This window comes from Bombus flavifrons, chromosome 5, assembly GCF_040668555.2.
Source record: "Bombus flavifrons isolate JBK064 chromosome 5, iyBomFlav1_principal, whole genome shotgun sequence".
NCBI lineage: Eukaryota > Metazoa > Arthropoda > Insecta > Hymenoptera > Apidae > Bombus > Bombus flavifrons.
Genome location: NC_138446.1, coordinates 11,438,681 through 11,455,831, shown reverse-complemented (window position 1 = coordinate 11,455,831; position 17,151 = coordinate 11,438,681). Strand labels below are relative to the sequence as shown.

General features: G+C 29.8%; 2 protein-coding genes across 3 annotated transcripts; both read left to right on the top strand.

Moving 5' to 3' along the window:
* The first annotated feature begins 344 nt into the window (after window positions 1-344).
* On the top strand, window positions 345-5,865 carry morgue (modifier of rpr and grim, ubiquitously expressed). The gene is made up of 5 exons (XM_069113009.1): window positions 345-727; window positions 2,872-2,997; window positions 3,629-4,659; window positions 5,173-5,344; window positions 5,554-5,865. The coding sequence occupies exons 1-5, from the start codon at window positions 581-583 to the stop codon at window positions 5,668-5,670; spliced, it is 1,593 nt and encodes a 530-aa protein (XP_068969110.1). The 5' UTR covers window positions 345-580; the 3' UTR covers window positions 5,671-5,865.
* A 1,063-nt stretch (window positions 5,866-6,928) lies between these two features.
* Window positions 6,929-17,129, top strand: Regnase-1 (zinc finger CCCH-type containing protein regnase 1). Of its 2 annotated transcripts, none has more exons than XM_069113007.1 (8): window positions 6,929-7,358; window positions 10,268-10,396; window positions 11,117-11,225; window positions 13,019-13,484; window positions 14,244-14,529; window positions 14,673-14,997; window positions 15,102-15,357; window positions 15,512-17,129. In XM_069113007.1, exons 1-8 carry the CDS (start codon window positions 7,251-7,253, stop codon window positions 15,858-15,860), a joined length of 2,028 nt encoding a protein of 675 aa, XP_068969108.1. In that variant the 5' UTR covers window positions 6,929-7,250; the 3' UTR covers window positions 15,861-17,129. The 2 variants fall into 2 exon arrangements, with proteins under 2 accessions (XP_068969108.1, XP_068969109.1); XM_069113008.1 differs by lacking the exon at window positions 6,929-7,358 and adding an exon at window positions 9,577-9,908.
* The last annotated feature ends 22 nt before the right edge of the window (window positions 17,130-17,151 follow it).

The window sequence follows — 17,151 nt, the reverse complement described above, 5'->3', positions numbered from 1 at the left end:
CTTTTAGATATTTATAAGAAGAGAATATGTTAATCTCAGTGAAGTACAATTCAATATTTTTCTAATAATTGCTTACTTTTCACATATTAAAGCTTCTATATATTAAAAATGCTATAAACTTTAATGAGTTTTAATTTAGAAGAAATGTGCATATGCATATATAAATTATATATATAAAAAAAATATGAGAATGTTTGTTAAAATAAATAATATAAAATTTTTCATAATGTCATATATGAAGTAAATAAGAAGTAAATGAAATAATATAGATTTTATACATATAAAATCATAGGTTTATGTAGATGTAAAATACATCACTCGATTGTCCTTCTAGAGTCTGGATATTGAAGATAATCAGAATTACAGACCATATAGCTATTTTATCGTTCTCATATTTGTGAGTTTCGTTAAAATATATACATAGTGATATTTCATGTTATTTCTGTTTACCTTTGAAAAGAGAGTAACTACAAGTATTAAAAATATAAAACTATACTAACTAAAGGTAAATAACACAGATGAATAACTTGGATAACCTATAACATTTTGTAGAAAAACATTACAGTTGTATGGTTTAAATATGGCTGGTGACAAAGTAGTAGGTGGTTCTTCGCATCTAACCAAGGAAAAAGTACATAAAGAAGATACTTATAATGAAAATTTAAATGTAGAAGATGAATTTGCAGAACCTATTGAATATGTACCTTGCCCTGAATTTAATTTTTCGGTAAGTCTTTTAAACAAGAAATTGTACTTAGATATTTATATTTGCGCTTAAATTGTTCAACGTCAAAGAAAAATTTGTAAATAATAAAATTGTGATATTATTATTATTATTATTATTATTAATTTCTTAACTATTATACTGAAAATTTTAACGAAAATAAATATAGTTATTAGTATAATTATTAATATAATAATATATAATAATAAAATAATAATATTTGCAGTTATAAAATATGTGCAATATAAATATGTATGTTTTCATCAATTTGAAAATTAGTTTATATATTCAATTTATATTAAAAGAAATAATTTTTTATTTAAATGATGTATATTGAATATTATTCCAGGAATATTTGAATTTATATATATATATATATATATACATTTTATACATACATAATCATATTACATCTAATAACTATTTGTGTAAACAATTATTTTTTATATTTAAAATTATATATGTTAAACATCTGCTCTTGACAGATAATTTATTTTTCTTATAATACATAGGTTTGTATTTTCTAGAAATATAGTACATATTGTTATATCCAGACCAATTATTATTATTTGCATCATATAATTGTACATTTATACGTTAGACATAAATTTTGACAAGCCATTAGCATTTATGATTTTTCTTAAACTCTAGTCTTTTCATCTAAGCTAGAAACATTAAATTTTCATTTTTCACTGCATATAACTACATTCCTCAAATTTGTACCTTTGTTAACATATGGTTTAGCAAATTTAAGATACTTTTGTTTATTAATTGCACTAATAAAGAGCTTTCTCTTCGTTATATAATCATTGCGATGCTTTATTGATTTGGTCACATTGAAATCAATTGGAATTGGATGATAACAATATTTGAATTTCAAAGCATTATCCAGTGTAAGATTTGAGCAATCTAGTAAGACAAATTGTGTCTAAGAAATATTATTTTTGTAGAGAAATGTGTAGAGAAATTACAAAACATTTATTCCAAACATAAACTTAATGACAAACATAAACTTAATTGAGCAAAATTAATATACAACATGAATAGTAGTCTTAAGTATACCAATTTCCAATTGTAGTTTCCAATAGTATTTCCAATTTTACCAATATAATCACGACAGTCGTGTCCCGTTACAATGATAATGATTTCAAAATTTTTTATATGATATATACATATAGAATTTCTAGGACTGTTTGGATACTTTCGTAAACTACTGTATAGTTACCATACGTTGTGGTTTTTAACCCTTGTGCCGGTGACCCGGTCGGTTTACAACTACGTCCCGGTTTTTTGATTTCTTGATTTTCAACATTCAAGTTTTTAATTAACCATTCGTATATTTCAAAAATAAAGTAAATACCGTAGTAGCTAACTATCGTTTACACTTATAATCTGCAAATTATGGGCCATAAACATGGGTGCATAAAATAGCCGGATTCGCAGTAATGTTGCCGTGTTGAAGCCTAAGATGTAAGAGGGAAACAGCGGAATGAGAACCTGTCGTTGTAAAAACTTGCAAGTTTTTTTATACTTATAGATCACGTGTTACACAATTAAAAAAATTTCTTGACCTTATAGACGTTCAATAAAAGGATTCGTAAACATGAATTATTATATCTATTACAATCATATATATTATTCTTAAAACAACATTAAGCAATAATGATTTTATTGTTTTTAATATCACATTGTTTTTTAATTTTAAATGTCACACTGAAGTATTTATCAAATTACTGTGTTAGTATAACAAGTGTGTATAATTATTTATAAATGTAAATAAATATGTATAAAACACTTTGCTTTGCTAATTCTTTTATATATAATATTTATCATTGATTTTATTAGTTAGTTAACTAGATATTTCAAAAACTATTGATAGTACTAAACTGTTGATCATTTATATTTACAATGATATTTGTAATTTCAGTAATTCAAAATTTTTTATCATCCTATGGAAACTCTTTATCTGTATAACTTATAATAAGATATTAAAGACTTTTTATTATTATTTATTTAAATTATGAAGTTTACTAATAACTAAATTTTATTTCATTTATTTTGGAAATGATACATTTCACATAATAACTTTTAATACAAAGTCTCGCATTATATTATATTACTGCAAATATTTTATATATTTGTTTTAGACGATTACTTGTTGTTTCTGCAATGGATATTATGGACCATGTTTTGAGGAACCTGTTTGTCCAACATGTCACGCATTTCTATTTCCTAATGACATTGGTCTTTTGCCACTTCCCATTTTCAGTCAAGTATGTTGTATTGTTTTTTATATACGTATACATAGTAGAACTTCATTTATTTAAATATCATACAATTATATGATATAATAATGCCTAATTTTATCATCTATTTAATGTTCATCGTCAAAGTATTGCCATTGTAACTTCTTCAACAATCCTTCCTAGGTCACTTCCTATTCTCTGCACGCGAGCTCCGATCATATTTAACGAATCTCTCTTCTTCACTATTATCATGGTTGATCATCTTGTATCCTTTACTTGATAGTGACTCATACTCTTGCCAATAATTCCTGTGAATTTCCGTACAAATAGATACGCGCTTCTTTATCGGGAAAACGAGCATTTTCACATTTCTTTTATTTTTTGAAAATCTTTCAAGTCTGTAATTCCTATCGTAATTAAATATTTCCAGTATCCAGTTTTTTTATATTCAATCTCGATTATATTTTCATTTACCAATTGTCATCCCATCGACGCTCTGTCTCTAATGTAAAAAATAAACATTTTTGTGACTAATTATTTGATAAAAATCCAGTTATTTGTGTTTCATACGAATAAATGAAGTTCATTGGCAAACAAGAAAATAAAGATATGTATGTGTGTACTTATATATGTATTGTCTTTTATTTTTTACATATAGAAATCAGATGACGAAGATTCAGGAAACGATGAGCCAACAGAACTTTATTACAATCATGAAAGAAGAGCAAGCCAACAACAACAAAATTCTGCGCAAACCGTGAATTTGTTAAACCTAGCGAGAAGACCCGGTGCATGCTATATCAAGCCTCCGAGATATGGTTCAAGGAACAGACATATTTTACTTGTGCAGCAACAACATCACGGTATAAATACAAATAGCCCAAAAAATATGGCAGTTGTATCTCAAAATGCGCAGCTTTCACACAGCGACCATTCTGACAGTATGCAAGATATGGATAATGGAAACAATGATATTCATCGTGAAAATAATAAAGAAAAAGATTCCACTTCTAGTTCTGCACGTGTGGCAGATGAAGTATTACATAACATTATCCAATTCCAGAGAGTTAAGGAAGTAGAAAGTCGACCAGATTATTATCAGAATTACAAAGTACAAAGTAATACAGGAGAAATGTCAAGATCGAATAACTTGTCTGAACGATTAGAGATGTTAACGAATTATAAGCACGTCGAATATGAATCTATCGCTGAACCAGGCTTAATGGAAAGATTACCACCTGAAGTATTGTTAGTTGTCTTCTCACACTTGGATGATGTTAGTCTTTGGTCAGCTGCGAATGTTTGCCGTAGATGGTGTGGTTTGTTATCGACACACGTAACGCCACAGCAGTGGCAACGAAATGTGAAATTACGATGGCCTTTATACAAACCTATCGGAACTGTTAAAAACTGGTATAAACTATATGATTTTTTGGCTTCTTCAGCACCTTGTAGAACGTGTTTAGCACAAGCGTGTTTGATGTCTCGATCGCCAAGTATTGAAGAGAATTCATGGAGAAAAAATCGTTTGCATAGCGAGCTTAAAAGTTTAAGAATAGATCCTCCTGAGGGTATTGAAGCAACACCCTTGGATCAGAAGTGTTGCCATTGGCAAGCTACGATAACTGGACCTGTAGGGAGTCCGTACGAAGGAGGTTTATTTTATCTTTACCTGCAAGTCCCGTGCACGTATGTATAAATGTGTATTTTTCTTATTATTAGAGGTATGCGAGAACGTAAACATGTTAGATCGAATTAAGTAGAGAATTTTCCTCAGAGTCGGATCAGATTTCTGAAAGTATCTCGCGACGCATGAATATCGAAATTTTCGAAAATTGGGAGAATCCGAATCACGTTTCGGGACAGTCTTCTTTTAAATATAAGCATTTATTAAATGTAAGCAATTATTTCAATTTTCAAATTTTCTTCAGATATTTTCGACTGATTTATGTTATAAAATTGTATTAATTTACCTATGTCTTTTACTACCAATTTATGTTCCTACATACTTCATATATAGGAATGTAAAATAAATTTAACAAATAAAAATAACAGATTTCTTAAGAGTAAATCTTGTCGAAATCAATGTTTACGGATTGATATAGTCTCTCTTCGGTTAGATGTTAAATATTATTTATATAACCATTGTTCGATTTCAATTTTCTAATTTCTTTTTCTTACATTCTTTTTAAACTTTTGCAGTTACCCTTTGTATCCACCAATAGTAAGGTTTCTTACAAAAATACTTCATCCAAATGTTTCTAGACATGGTGATGTTGGAATAGACTCAATACTTCATAACTGGTCGTTAGCACTAACAATTTCGAAGGTGTTAATCAGTGTTCAAAGCTTGCTCACGGATCCATACTGTCAGGTAATATAGAGAACAATAATAATTTAACAAACATTGTACTCATTTATTTTTTAGAACTATTTATAAATAAATTACATTGTGTTAATAATCACATGTCGGTGATAATTATATAAGATTTTTAATCGTATAATATTTAAAAAATAATATTAAAGTTAATATAACACATTATTAATATTAATAATAAATATTGATGAATATAAAATGCACAGGTCTGTATGGAACCGGAATTGGGAGAAATGTATATGAACGATCGTGAAAGGTTTGATGAAATCGCAAGGGCATGGACATGGCGATATGCTATGCATGATGTTATCACTCCGCTATAAACAATTTATAAATATCGTATTTCTTATATATAGAGTGTTAAAAAAAGAACTTAGGAACTTCAAACAGACGCTTTATTCACTGAAGAAAGGAAAGAACTTCGATTTAATATTTATAACAAATTAGAATTTTTGTAACATGTAAACGTTTTTATTTATCGAAAGAGATCTCAAATAGTTCAGATATATGCTATCGAATTTTTATTTTTATTAATTTAACCCATTTTAATCTAAACTCTGCTTACGAAATCGTTGCTTACTCTAATGAACGTTATGAAACTACAGAGTTTGTAACTCTTTTCTTTGGACAATTGCATCATTCTTGCAGGAAATATTTATTAAGATCAATTTAATAATTTTCTAGTTTATAATGACGTTTACATAAAGAGTTACATATTTAAGATCATGCCAGTAGATAAATAGATGTAGAAATGAAGTTGAAATATATTATTACCCGTTATGTAACTTATATACATATAAATATGTTTCCAAAATTTGCATTTGTTTTAAGAATTATCTGTATTAATTTTGTGTGTACTATGCTATTTAATTAATATGTATTTCGTAAATTAATGTTACTAGAAAACAGAGCCAGAAAATAAAGAGGATTCTGTATATAAGTATATTTTTTAGTATAGATAATAATAAAGTTACAGTTAGGGCAAAATCAAATTACGATCTTATATATCACTTTACAGGTTTGTATCTTGCTGATATGGCATTCATAAGTAATGATCCTTTTATTCCCTTCAAACTTTCATTATCTTTATTACTTCTATTTTCACCATGATTTTGTAAAAGCAACAGAAATTATTAATTATTTCAAAAACATGCAGCACGAACAGACAAAAGTCGTATTAACAATATTAATATAATTCCTTATTTATTTAGTATTATCATATACATATTATTATCGTATTAATTTAAAAATCTCTCATATACTTTGACATTACCTATTTTATTATGTTATCAGTGATATGCAATGTTTATCAAAGGTTAAATTAAGATAAAACTACAGTACGTACGTATATACTTTAAAGGGACATACGTATTTCTTTTAATATCGAATAATAACAGGTAATATTTAAAAGTTAGTAAAATTAAAATTATAACTCTAACCTCGTATTAAAGGATATAGATAACTTGTACACATTATTCATTTGTTCATAAACTAATTAGTATTTCACTTGGTTCGTGGCCATCGCTGCATATGACGATGTGACGACATTGCTTGGAGACCATGGCAAGTAGCGGGGGTAATGACGTCGTAGCTCTCGCTTGCTCCATTCACTGACCGGCCGTCGCCGCGAGTAGTCGTGAGTTTGTCCTGCTTTCTTCTGTACATCGATACCGTTCCAGGATCTAACGGAATATCCCGGAAGCGTGTTTTGGACTTTCCTATTTCTTTCTGTTGAAATCTTTCCCACAGATTACCACGGATTCCTGTTATCTCTATAATAAGTATCGAGTAACAATCGACGCATTTTAATCAAAGCCTGGAATGTATTTGTGAAAGCTGCTTATTCTTTCCATCTTTCTTCCTTTCGTGTCTTTGCATTGTGTGCGCGCGCGTGCTTGTGTGTATGATTTGTATACATAATAGTATTTGTACGGATTCGAGAAGGTCTTTGGACGCGAAAGGATACGATCGATTACAATTCGTGGAAGGAGATATGACCGTCGCCGGAAAGGTAAGTTCTTTTAGTAATTGCTTTTGATTTTTGGTTTCTAAACCATTCATTTGTATATTATTATTGTGTATCTTAGATCTAAAAATTAGAAACTATAATATCGGAAATCTGTCATTCACGATTTCTACGTTTATTTTGCACTACATTGTTTTGTATCTTTAAGCGTGACAATTTAGATTAGATACGGATACAGTAATGGTAGCCTTTACTGTGTTTCAGTTGATTAAAAGTATTTTACAATATAGCTTAAGTACTTTTTTTTATTACATACTTATATAATATACTAAATATTAAGCAATGTTAGAGAACGAAAGAAAAATATTTCATTAATGTGTTTATTTTATTAATGAACTGTTATTACGATATGAAAAGCGTTACCTGTATATAAATCACTTTACTTGCTTATTGTTTTATCTAATATTTATAACTTTCATTTGGAATACATTTATATTTTCTTTCCTAGTTTTTCTCATACCGATTAATGACATATTCTTTCTGTTCTATTGTTTTATTGAGTTAGAGTGAGATCATGACCTAAATTGGGCGATCTAACAAATTGGAATGGTAATATTTCTTAATATTCTAGAACTAGTCGCGAAGTAATTACAAGAATCATTATATTCATTTTCATGTCGTTCTCTTAGAATAGAAATTTTTATCTCATATAAAGTATTTCTACAAGTGTATTAATCCAGATTTTGGTTTCAATTGTGGTTTCAAGTAAATCTCTCAAAAATCATATAATCACTACAAGCTGTCTAATCTTCTTCAAATTTGCTGAAAGAAAATCTGAATTACAGATTTCACCCAGCTCCAATCATTCAGCTTTCTCGGCGCCAAAGGATATACAAATATACACACGTAGGGTATTCGCTTTTACGAATTAATTGGCTCCTGGCGATCGTTCGTAAATCAGGAATCCGCAAAGCGGCAGTTTATCTCTTAGAAGTAATGCTATAAGCGAGAGTTTCGTTCGTAAGAAGGAACAAACAAAGAATAAAATATACAGAATAAATATCAAACGATAAGAAAAGTCTTTACCGAACAAAGATCTGCATATGTAAGAAAACTTCTCAATTGATAAAAATTATTTGAAAAAAGATTAGCTCATCTTTTCATCACCGGGTAAATCGACGGTCGTAGAGATAGTAGGAGATATATCTATTAGAAAGCTTAAGAAAGAAACGCCTCCAATTGTCTTTGCCGCGCATAATTTAAAATAAATACGTGGCTCCAACAAATTCGCGAAGATAAAGATTCGTAAGGTTAGAATAGCTAACGATACAAAAACATTGTATCATTCTAACTGAAACTATAATACTAAAAATTTGAGATATTTAAACCAACCTTCATGCGCAGACGTAATAGTGGCGCTAAATGGAACTAAAGCACGTTAAAAAATACCGGTGGTTGGAAAAATAATAGAAAAGCAGCTCGAAGGAAACACAATTATAGTATCAACCGTATGTACATAAATAGTCACTCAGCGCAACTCCAACAAAATGTTACGTTATCTTAAATAATTTTGTAACCGTGGCTAAAATCAGACGTTATATCTTAATCCCAAACGTAAGAATACAGAAAGCTAATCGACGTAGGAAATACACTTCCGTTTATCCCTCGTCTCCCTGTGTCATTTCCAACGTAAATTAGTTCTTGTTTAACATTTTTCTAATGATATCCACCAATTTGCGCGTTCGATATAGAAAATGAGATTAAAAAGAAATTTTTTTTATACAGTGGTTATCAGCGACGACAATGTGAATACAGAGAGATATTTACTAGTTGGATTTTGCTAAATAACGATTTGTTTTCAGGAAAAAGAAAACGCTTGAAACGTGGTTTTTATCACAGAAATTTTCACTTGAAGTTCATTTGATCTGGTTATTCGTTGCTAGAATAATTGTGTTTAGGGCAATGTAAAAGGATATGTTTGACGGTAAACTAATAACTAAATTGATAGATATCGTAGATTGGTAGGTTAGATTTTGAGATTAGACATGCGCACGTGAGTGAGTCTGGTGTGACTACGTCTACGTCTGCTGTTTAGATACAATTTAGTGTCAACGATCAAGATTCCTAATGTGAACCGAAATGCAATTCTTACTAAAGATAAGTCTACGAATGTGCAATGGCGATCTGTCTGATGTGTTCGAGATAATTACTAAAATTATCGTTATCGAAATCTTCCGTTGGTAATAAAAATGTTAAAAAAAGAATATAGTATAAATGGGTCTTTCGAGCGAAAGCTTTCTTTTTTGAATCTTTTCCTCTTGGACACAGCTACGTTTAATGCGTTCAGACGTAGCAACGTTAACGATAAGAATCTTTAATTCGATAGTGTTAAGTGTGTATTAATATTTACTTCGTGTATTTTTAGAAGAAAGATGAAAGTGTAGAAGAATAAAAATAAATTGTATTCAAACTATTTCTTTCGTTTTTAATTGATTCCAAGTCCGTTATCTTCGTCGCTAGTGCGAAGAAGTTTTATGTGCCACGAGTCAACAGAAGAAAGTCATAATGATGCAATTAGTAGAATCAAGTGAAAATGTGCGTGAATAAATCCATCACTGCGCAAATGTTGAGACTAATGCATTTTGTTTTACTTGCTCTTTCAAAAATTTAGCTTCGCCTAAAGACTTAATGATATTTAAAATTTCGATAATACGGATTTTCCTTCGTTTGCATTATATTTGGCCCATTAATATTATCGCAATAATTATGGTTGATCAGCTGATTATCGTTAGCCGACTAACAGTAGCGCTCAGTAATATTGTCATAAATTAGAAAATGTGATAAGAGGGGAATGTAATATGTGAATTATAATTTCATAAATAAAATGTATTCGGTATGTTCTCAAAATCTTTGTCGATACGGATGACCACTTGATTGTTTAATTTTGCTTTCAGAAATACGTAGATTGTACCGTCCTGGAAACTGAAAGTATTGCTGACGCAGAAGATTCTTCTTACGATAGCGACTACGAAGCTGAAGATTCAGTGGGATCTACGAATATTCATTCACAAGTGGAATTGCAGGTACTTGCACAAGTATTTACGTATCTATGAACTTTTATGACATTCTTGTATTGTCGTGACTGTAGGAATGATCGCTCAATCTGTAAATTCATGTTTTAATCAAAAATTTGATGCACGGACGTAATGAAGAAGCGCGCGAGAAGAAACATTTTGCATTTTCTCACGGGAGATCATTTTTCCACGTTTTATCGCATTTGAGATATAATTTCATTCCGCGTTCTATCGCAAAATAATTTATTTATAAATTTTACAACATTGTAAACGTCCCAGAAAACCAAAATATTTGTTCGACTTTGTAAAATTAATGCAACAAATTTTTTACAAAATTATAATTTATTTGTATAAGACGCGTAATCTTTAAATAAACGAACTTTTTTTATATGTAAATATTCATCGAAAATATAAGGATTTTCTTTTATATAAGAATTTACTATCATCGTTTGTCTATCAAAATCTGAGGAAATTTAATCTTTTTAACATTTTGTGCTTATGTGCGATATTTTATTTCATTTGCATTTTAATTATAATACAAGATTTTTTCTCAAACTCCTCCTAACAAGAAAAAGAGCATCTGTTATTAGGAGATATCCTGTTCGGTCAACAGAATATTCGGATAGTAGAAAGTTCCCTAAATATTAGGATATTCGGATAAAGGAAGTTGAAACGAAAAATTTCACTAATTCATTGTCCTCGATTAATAGCTTTCATTTCGAATTATAGGTATCTACGTCAAGTCATTCAGATGTGTCCCGGACCGCCTCAGATACGTTGGCTGCTGAATTTGCAGAATATGTTACAGTGCAAGGAAGTCCACCGGTTCAGAGTCCAGGTACAAGATTTCTTAAAGAAAAAATCATTTATCTTCAACTAACTAAATGTAAAAAGATTTCGTATTTTATCAGTAATCTAATGTATTGTTAACAATAACGATTCAATAAATTTAACAACTATAATTATTATTAAATATTTAACAATGATATCTCGTGTAAAATATTATTATTAGCTTTAATATCATTAAATTCTAGATAAACGTAAATTTATTTCGAATAGCTTCCTACTTACCTACGTGGAGATCGTTTATAGGTTTGTGTATACGTATGCTAATCTATTAAAAATCTTAAATTGATACTTTCCCTTGGAAAAATAATAATATCATCGCTTCTCCTCAAACCTCTCTTAGATGTACAGTTTTGAAATCATGCACTTCGAAATCATCTTTAAACTTTTGTCATGACATCGTGCACATACCTATCACAAATTTCTCTAACATTTTAGGAATTCCTCCCCTCCTGGCACTGATGCTTCGTGTGTTCCAACCGAAGATCCTAAGCTTCTTTATGTGACAGGCCATCATAGATATTTGAGTCTATTCGAGGTCGGGTTTCTTACTACTCTCCTCGGTGAGTTTGTCCTCGTTCACCTGCTTCTTTTATTTATTACCCATTTTAAAGCACAATTCTTCCAACTCACAGAAATGAGACGTTCTCCTGCTAACTATCAATCTTTTGACTAATCTGTTAATCCTTTTCTGGTCAGGTGCGTTAATACCTCTCTTCGTGTTATTTTTCAAGATCTCCTTTAGACTTAAATATTTACATACTACCTTAATATTTACTATATTATTTATTCGACTTATCGTTTAAACGATATTCATTTTTATCTTACTTGCTTTTTTAAGCTTGGCTTCTTTAGAATACACTTAAATCATTTAATTTCAATTAATAGCAATTATAATATCATTCTTTAAACGTTTTATTTTGTATTTATTATGTTATCAATAGATATATGGTATTTATTTTTGGTTCATAGTTTTATTAATAAGGGGATAGTAGCTGCTAATAGTTTAATCTCCACGTAGGCAAGTACTTAGCAATATTCCAATTTTTACTCATCATAGTTATTAATAATATAGGCCTTCCTTTGATAGATAATAATATCTAACTAAGCTTAGGGTGTATATATACATTGCATATACCTAAGTGTTCGAGTTAAAGTACCTGGGACGATTCTACTTGTATGTTCTCCACTTATATGTACCTTTACGGATGTTGGCAAACGATAGATTTCGTTTCTTTTCTAAGCTATAGTTTTATCGTATGCTTACTTTGTATCATCTTTGTGTGGTATTCCAGTAACGTTATATGTCTCCTATTCGAAAGACCATACTACTGTGAAGGTTGAATATTATAGTATTATCATTAAATCTCATAGATTATAGCCATGTATAAATAGCTATTATATGAAAAAAAATGTATAAATGTAGTTTCTAGTTGCGCACTGAATATCGCGGAAGAGAATAGTATTCGTGAATTTTATTCATTTTATCTCTCCGCCATTTGATACTGCTACTCCGCCGCTATAGTCTTCACGATCTTCATTTTCACGACAATTTCATTGCTTTGGTCATCTCGAAGACATAATTTATCCACCGATACTGTCTATGTAGCATTTGTTTCTATTTTCTTATAGCCCGGTTTAAACTTCTCAAATTGTCTTTTTTTCATATGTATTTGAACGTAATGCGATTAACATAGCCATGTCATCAAGCCACGTTTAACGCTAGCTTCGTACAACAGACTATCGTATGTTGTTAAAATTGTTAAACATTTATTTTTTTTTTAGGGTACACTGCCCGAGTAGAATTCGCTCTTAAGCTTGGCTACACGGAACGTTTAGTTCAAACAGCGCTGGAAAAATTGGGTCCAGATCCGGAACAAAACGAACTTTTGGCTGAGTTGATAAAACTCGGTGCTAGCTGTTCTCAAAAATCAGTTGATACACCAGAGGAGCCTGATAACGTCGCGGACACTGATTTAACGTCCAATGAAAACAGCGGATGCTCTAGTAGTCTCAGATCTGTTGTAATTGATGGAAGCAATGTGGCGATGAGTCATGGAAACAAGGAAATATTTTCTTGTAGAGGAATTAAAATTTGCGTGGATTGGTTTAAAGCTCGAGGGCACAAAGAAATTACCGTATTTGTGCCGAAGTGGAGAAAGGAAACTTCCAGGATTGATAATCCGATCGCCGATCAAGAAATTTTGGGAGAATTGGAAAGGGACCGTTTGTTGGTTTTTACTCCATCCAGGTTTGTATATCAATGTATAAATCAATTAATTAATGCATGTAATGTATGAATAATGTACGATGATATACAAAAGCGTTTTAGGATCAATTTTAGCTAATATTTGAGTATCTATTAGAGTAATATTACTCAAATATTAATATTAGAGTAATATTAGAGTAAATATTAGAGTAATATTTGAGCTGCTATTAGATATAGGGTATTCAGTAATAGATGATACAAAATTTAAATGGTTTCATCAAACTAAAATGAGACTATAATAACTATAATGAAGAATACAAATTTAAAGCGTTATTTATTAATATTTAAAAGTTATTAATTATTATTAATATCTATAAAAGTTACTATTAATACTTAAAAATAGTTTGTCTCTGCAGAAAACAAATCTAGGTCAGCCTAAGCGACAGCGATCCTTGAATCTAACGATACATCCGGCCATTTCATAATAAATAACTTTCTAAATAAAACTCTATTTTAATAAAATTCAACTTGAGAAAGATCAACTTATCGATTCTTACAAAGTATTTCCATTATTTAACATCGTGCGTTGTGTTTTTTCTACTTAATATATCTCTAAATAGATAAGTATTTAATACAATATAATTATTTAAGTATTAAGGACTTAAAAGGCAGCATTTAATATGAAGACGCATCGAAAGCATTAATATATATTATTATTGACTGTCAATAGTAACAGTAACTCTGTAAGAAATGATTGTAAATCCTTATTACTTTAAAATAGTTTTTAATTGTCTATTTTAGATTAGTTGGTGGGAAAAGAATGGTTTGTTACGATGATCGCTATATTTTGAAACTAGCAGCAGAAATCGATGGTATTGTTGTCAGCAATGATAATTACAGAGATTTGGCACAGGAAAATCCGGAATTTCGAAAAGTTGTGGAAGAAAGAATTTTGATGTATACTTTCGTAAATGATCGCTTTATGCCACCAGACGATCCACTAGGTAGAAGCGGTCCCACTTTAGACAATTTTTTGAGAACTTTTCCCAAAAAATCTGATCCAGCACCACCTTGTCCATACGCGAAGGTATGTTAAATATTGCCTAGATTTTATCAAATTATTTAAACAATAACTAATTCTGTAAGTATTTGAAGAATTTATTAGAAACAACCAAGAAATAATCAAGAAAGTGAGATAATATTAATCAAAAATGATTTTTTTCATTGCAGAAATGCACTTATGGAAATAAGTGTAAATTTCGACATCCAGAAAGAGGTCTTCATCCTCAAAAATCAGTTACAGAGAAGTTAGTGGAACATGTACAAAAGCAGCTTCAAGTAAGAGGTTCAAGTCCAAATGTATTTTTATCCAGCAATATATCGACCAATGCGTTTCAACATCAACCGCTTTGTAAAACCAAATCAACGGTAACTACCAGTATCCAACCATTACCTTCAGTTACAAAAAGCAGATCTGCAGAAAATGTTACGCTTGATCAACCAATGAATTCCACGATACATGGTTTACAAGTGCCACCTACCACAAGTTCTCAAGGTATTAGGATTTTCACTAACGTATTTATTTTAATGCAAAATAAATGATATTTATATTATTCTTATTTGCTTCTACTAAAACAAACTAATTTTTATTAATAATAGGTTATCGTTCTTCCTGTCGATCGACAGGAAGATTGAATAAACCAGAAGCAGAGCCACCAAATATACATAAGAAACTGCAGAGGCAGTTAACTTTAAATCCAGTGTACGATCCTCGACTTCACCAGCTGAGACAATACCAGCAAGCATCTCAAACAAGTTCATTATCACAACAAACTGCGATAACATCTTCTACAGCACAGCACAGAGCCTTAAGTAGACATTCTAGTAACGAATCAGCCTACAGAGCTGGCATGAAGTGAGTTCTTATTTTCTCTACAATTCTTATATTATAATATTGATTGTAAGATTCAATATCATAATATTAAATGCCATAATAATTAAGCGGGAATGACGAACAAGACAAATTTTTTTACAATCGTAATTAATTAAACAAGTATTTAATTGTTTAGTTGGGATCGTTCTGAAGGAGGGCAGTGTCATCAACACGTAACACGTATTGCTTCGGCGCCTGATTCCTACCAAGCTTGGTTATCAAATAATTCAAACTTGGCTGTACCATCAGGATCGAGTCAACGGCTGGGTGCTTCAGATTCACAGTTAAATGTCCCTACATCTCCCTTGTATTCGGCTATGTCGACGGATATGTTAAGGGATTTTCTCGATACCAGAACAAAAATACATTACCATTTGGCAAATATCTTTCCTGAAGAACATGTGAGAACTGCTATGCTAATTCATCCATTTGAAACAGATCCAATAGAAATCTGTGTTGCTATTTTGAAAATGTATCCCCAATAATGGAATAAGAACCATTTCGTACATTTATTTAATTCATATTTATTAAATGAATATATCAACAGATATACAGTTTTAAAATCTTTCAAGAATATTGTAATATTCATCGACTTTAGACCCAGCATAGACTTTTATAAACAGATTAAGCAAATATTTGTTATACAATTAATACTTTTTTAAATATCTCTATACTCTATTTATTTTTCAAGGAGAGGAATAATCGTATTGAAAAGGTATTGAAAACCCCGCTACAATAATGAAACTCTTTAACTTTTAATTTTCATGTTTTAACCAATTCCAATAAAAAGTTGTTGATAGGGATAACACTCATCAAGATTGCAAAGCTGTTCTGCATGTAATTAAAACTGTTTCCATCATGTATGTACTGAAATTTGTTTACAAACGTGGAAAGGGTAGAAATGTAAGGATAGTAATTTAAATTTTACACAATTTTACTTATTTATAGTCATAATGTAGTTTTTAAATTAGATTAAGAGAAAACTATCAGTAAAACACAAAAATTTATAACTTTGTAACATAGAGCGTTAAAAATACTTAGAGTGTTTTAAACATATTTCCATATTATCATTCAACAATTAACCATATATGCAAATTCGAAGCAATAAGTTATAATCCAGAGAACCAAATTCAACACTTTAGGTTATGTTCTATTATAATTACCAAGTTGATGATCTGAGAGTATTTATTACACCTTTTATCTCTTTTTTGTGTAATAGTACATGTAACCGTGTACTTACACTAATAAACCATTCCTATCTTTATACTTATTGAGAAAACAAAGTATATTTATTTTGAATAAAATTGCTCGTTTTTTATTATAATTAAATTTTTTATTTTATCGAATATATACATATTACTAATATACTCTCTTTTTATTAAAGCCTTAGATTTTAAGAAAAACTAACAGTTTTCTTCTATTTTACACGAAAGTTAATAAATTATTTGAATATATATACATATATAATTCACATGTAAAAAATTTCTTTGTTCAGGGAGTACTCAAAATAAAATTGAGTTGATGTAATATAAAACATGCACATACATAGTTTTAGAGTTTTTATATTGTATAATTTGTATTTTCTACATTCAGAATAATATTTTATAATAATTTAACCATGAAATCAGAATTTATTAATACGAATGACTTGTATACGGAGTACGCAACACACATCTTTTACTGCAACTCTAAAAGTTTATTACATATGAAATGTTTATTAAATATTAAGTATGAAATTGTTTTATTTAATGCTACGACCTGTTTATTCAGTGTGTC

Excerpts from the sequence above, each read along its gene's own strand:
- morgue (XM_069113009.1), top strand. The coding sequence starts at position 581 with ATGGCTGGTGACAAAGTAGTAGGTGGTTCTTCGCATCTAACCAAGGAA. Across the intron at positions 4,660-5,172 it reads TACCTGCAAGTCCCGTGCAC|TTACCCTTTGTATCCACCAA; the intron begins GTATGTATAAAT and ends AAACTTTTGCAG. Across the intron at positions 5,345-5,553 it reads TCACGGATCCATACTGTCAG|GTCTGTATGGAACCGGAATT; the intron begins GTAATATAGAGA and ends TAAAATGCACAG.
- Regnase-1 (XM_069113007.1), top strand. The coding sequence starts at position 7,251 with ATGATTTGTATACATAATAGTATTTGTACGGATTCGAGAAGGTCTTTG. Across the intron at positions 13,485-14,243 it reads TTGGTTTTTACTCCATCCAG|ATTAGTTGGTGGGAAAAGAA; the intron begins GTTTGTATATCA and ends TGTCTATTTTAG. Across the intron at positions 15,358-15,511 it reads GCCTACAGAGCTGGCATGAA|TTGGGATCGTTCTGAAGGAG; the intron begins GTGAGTTCTTAT and ends TTAATTGTTTAG.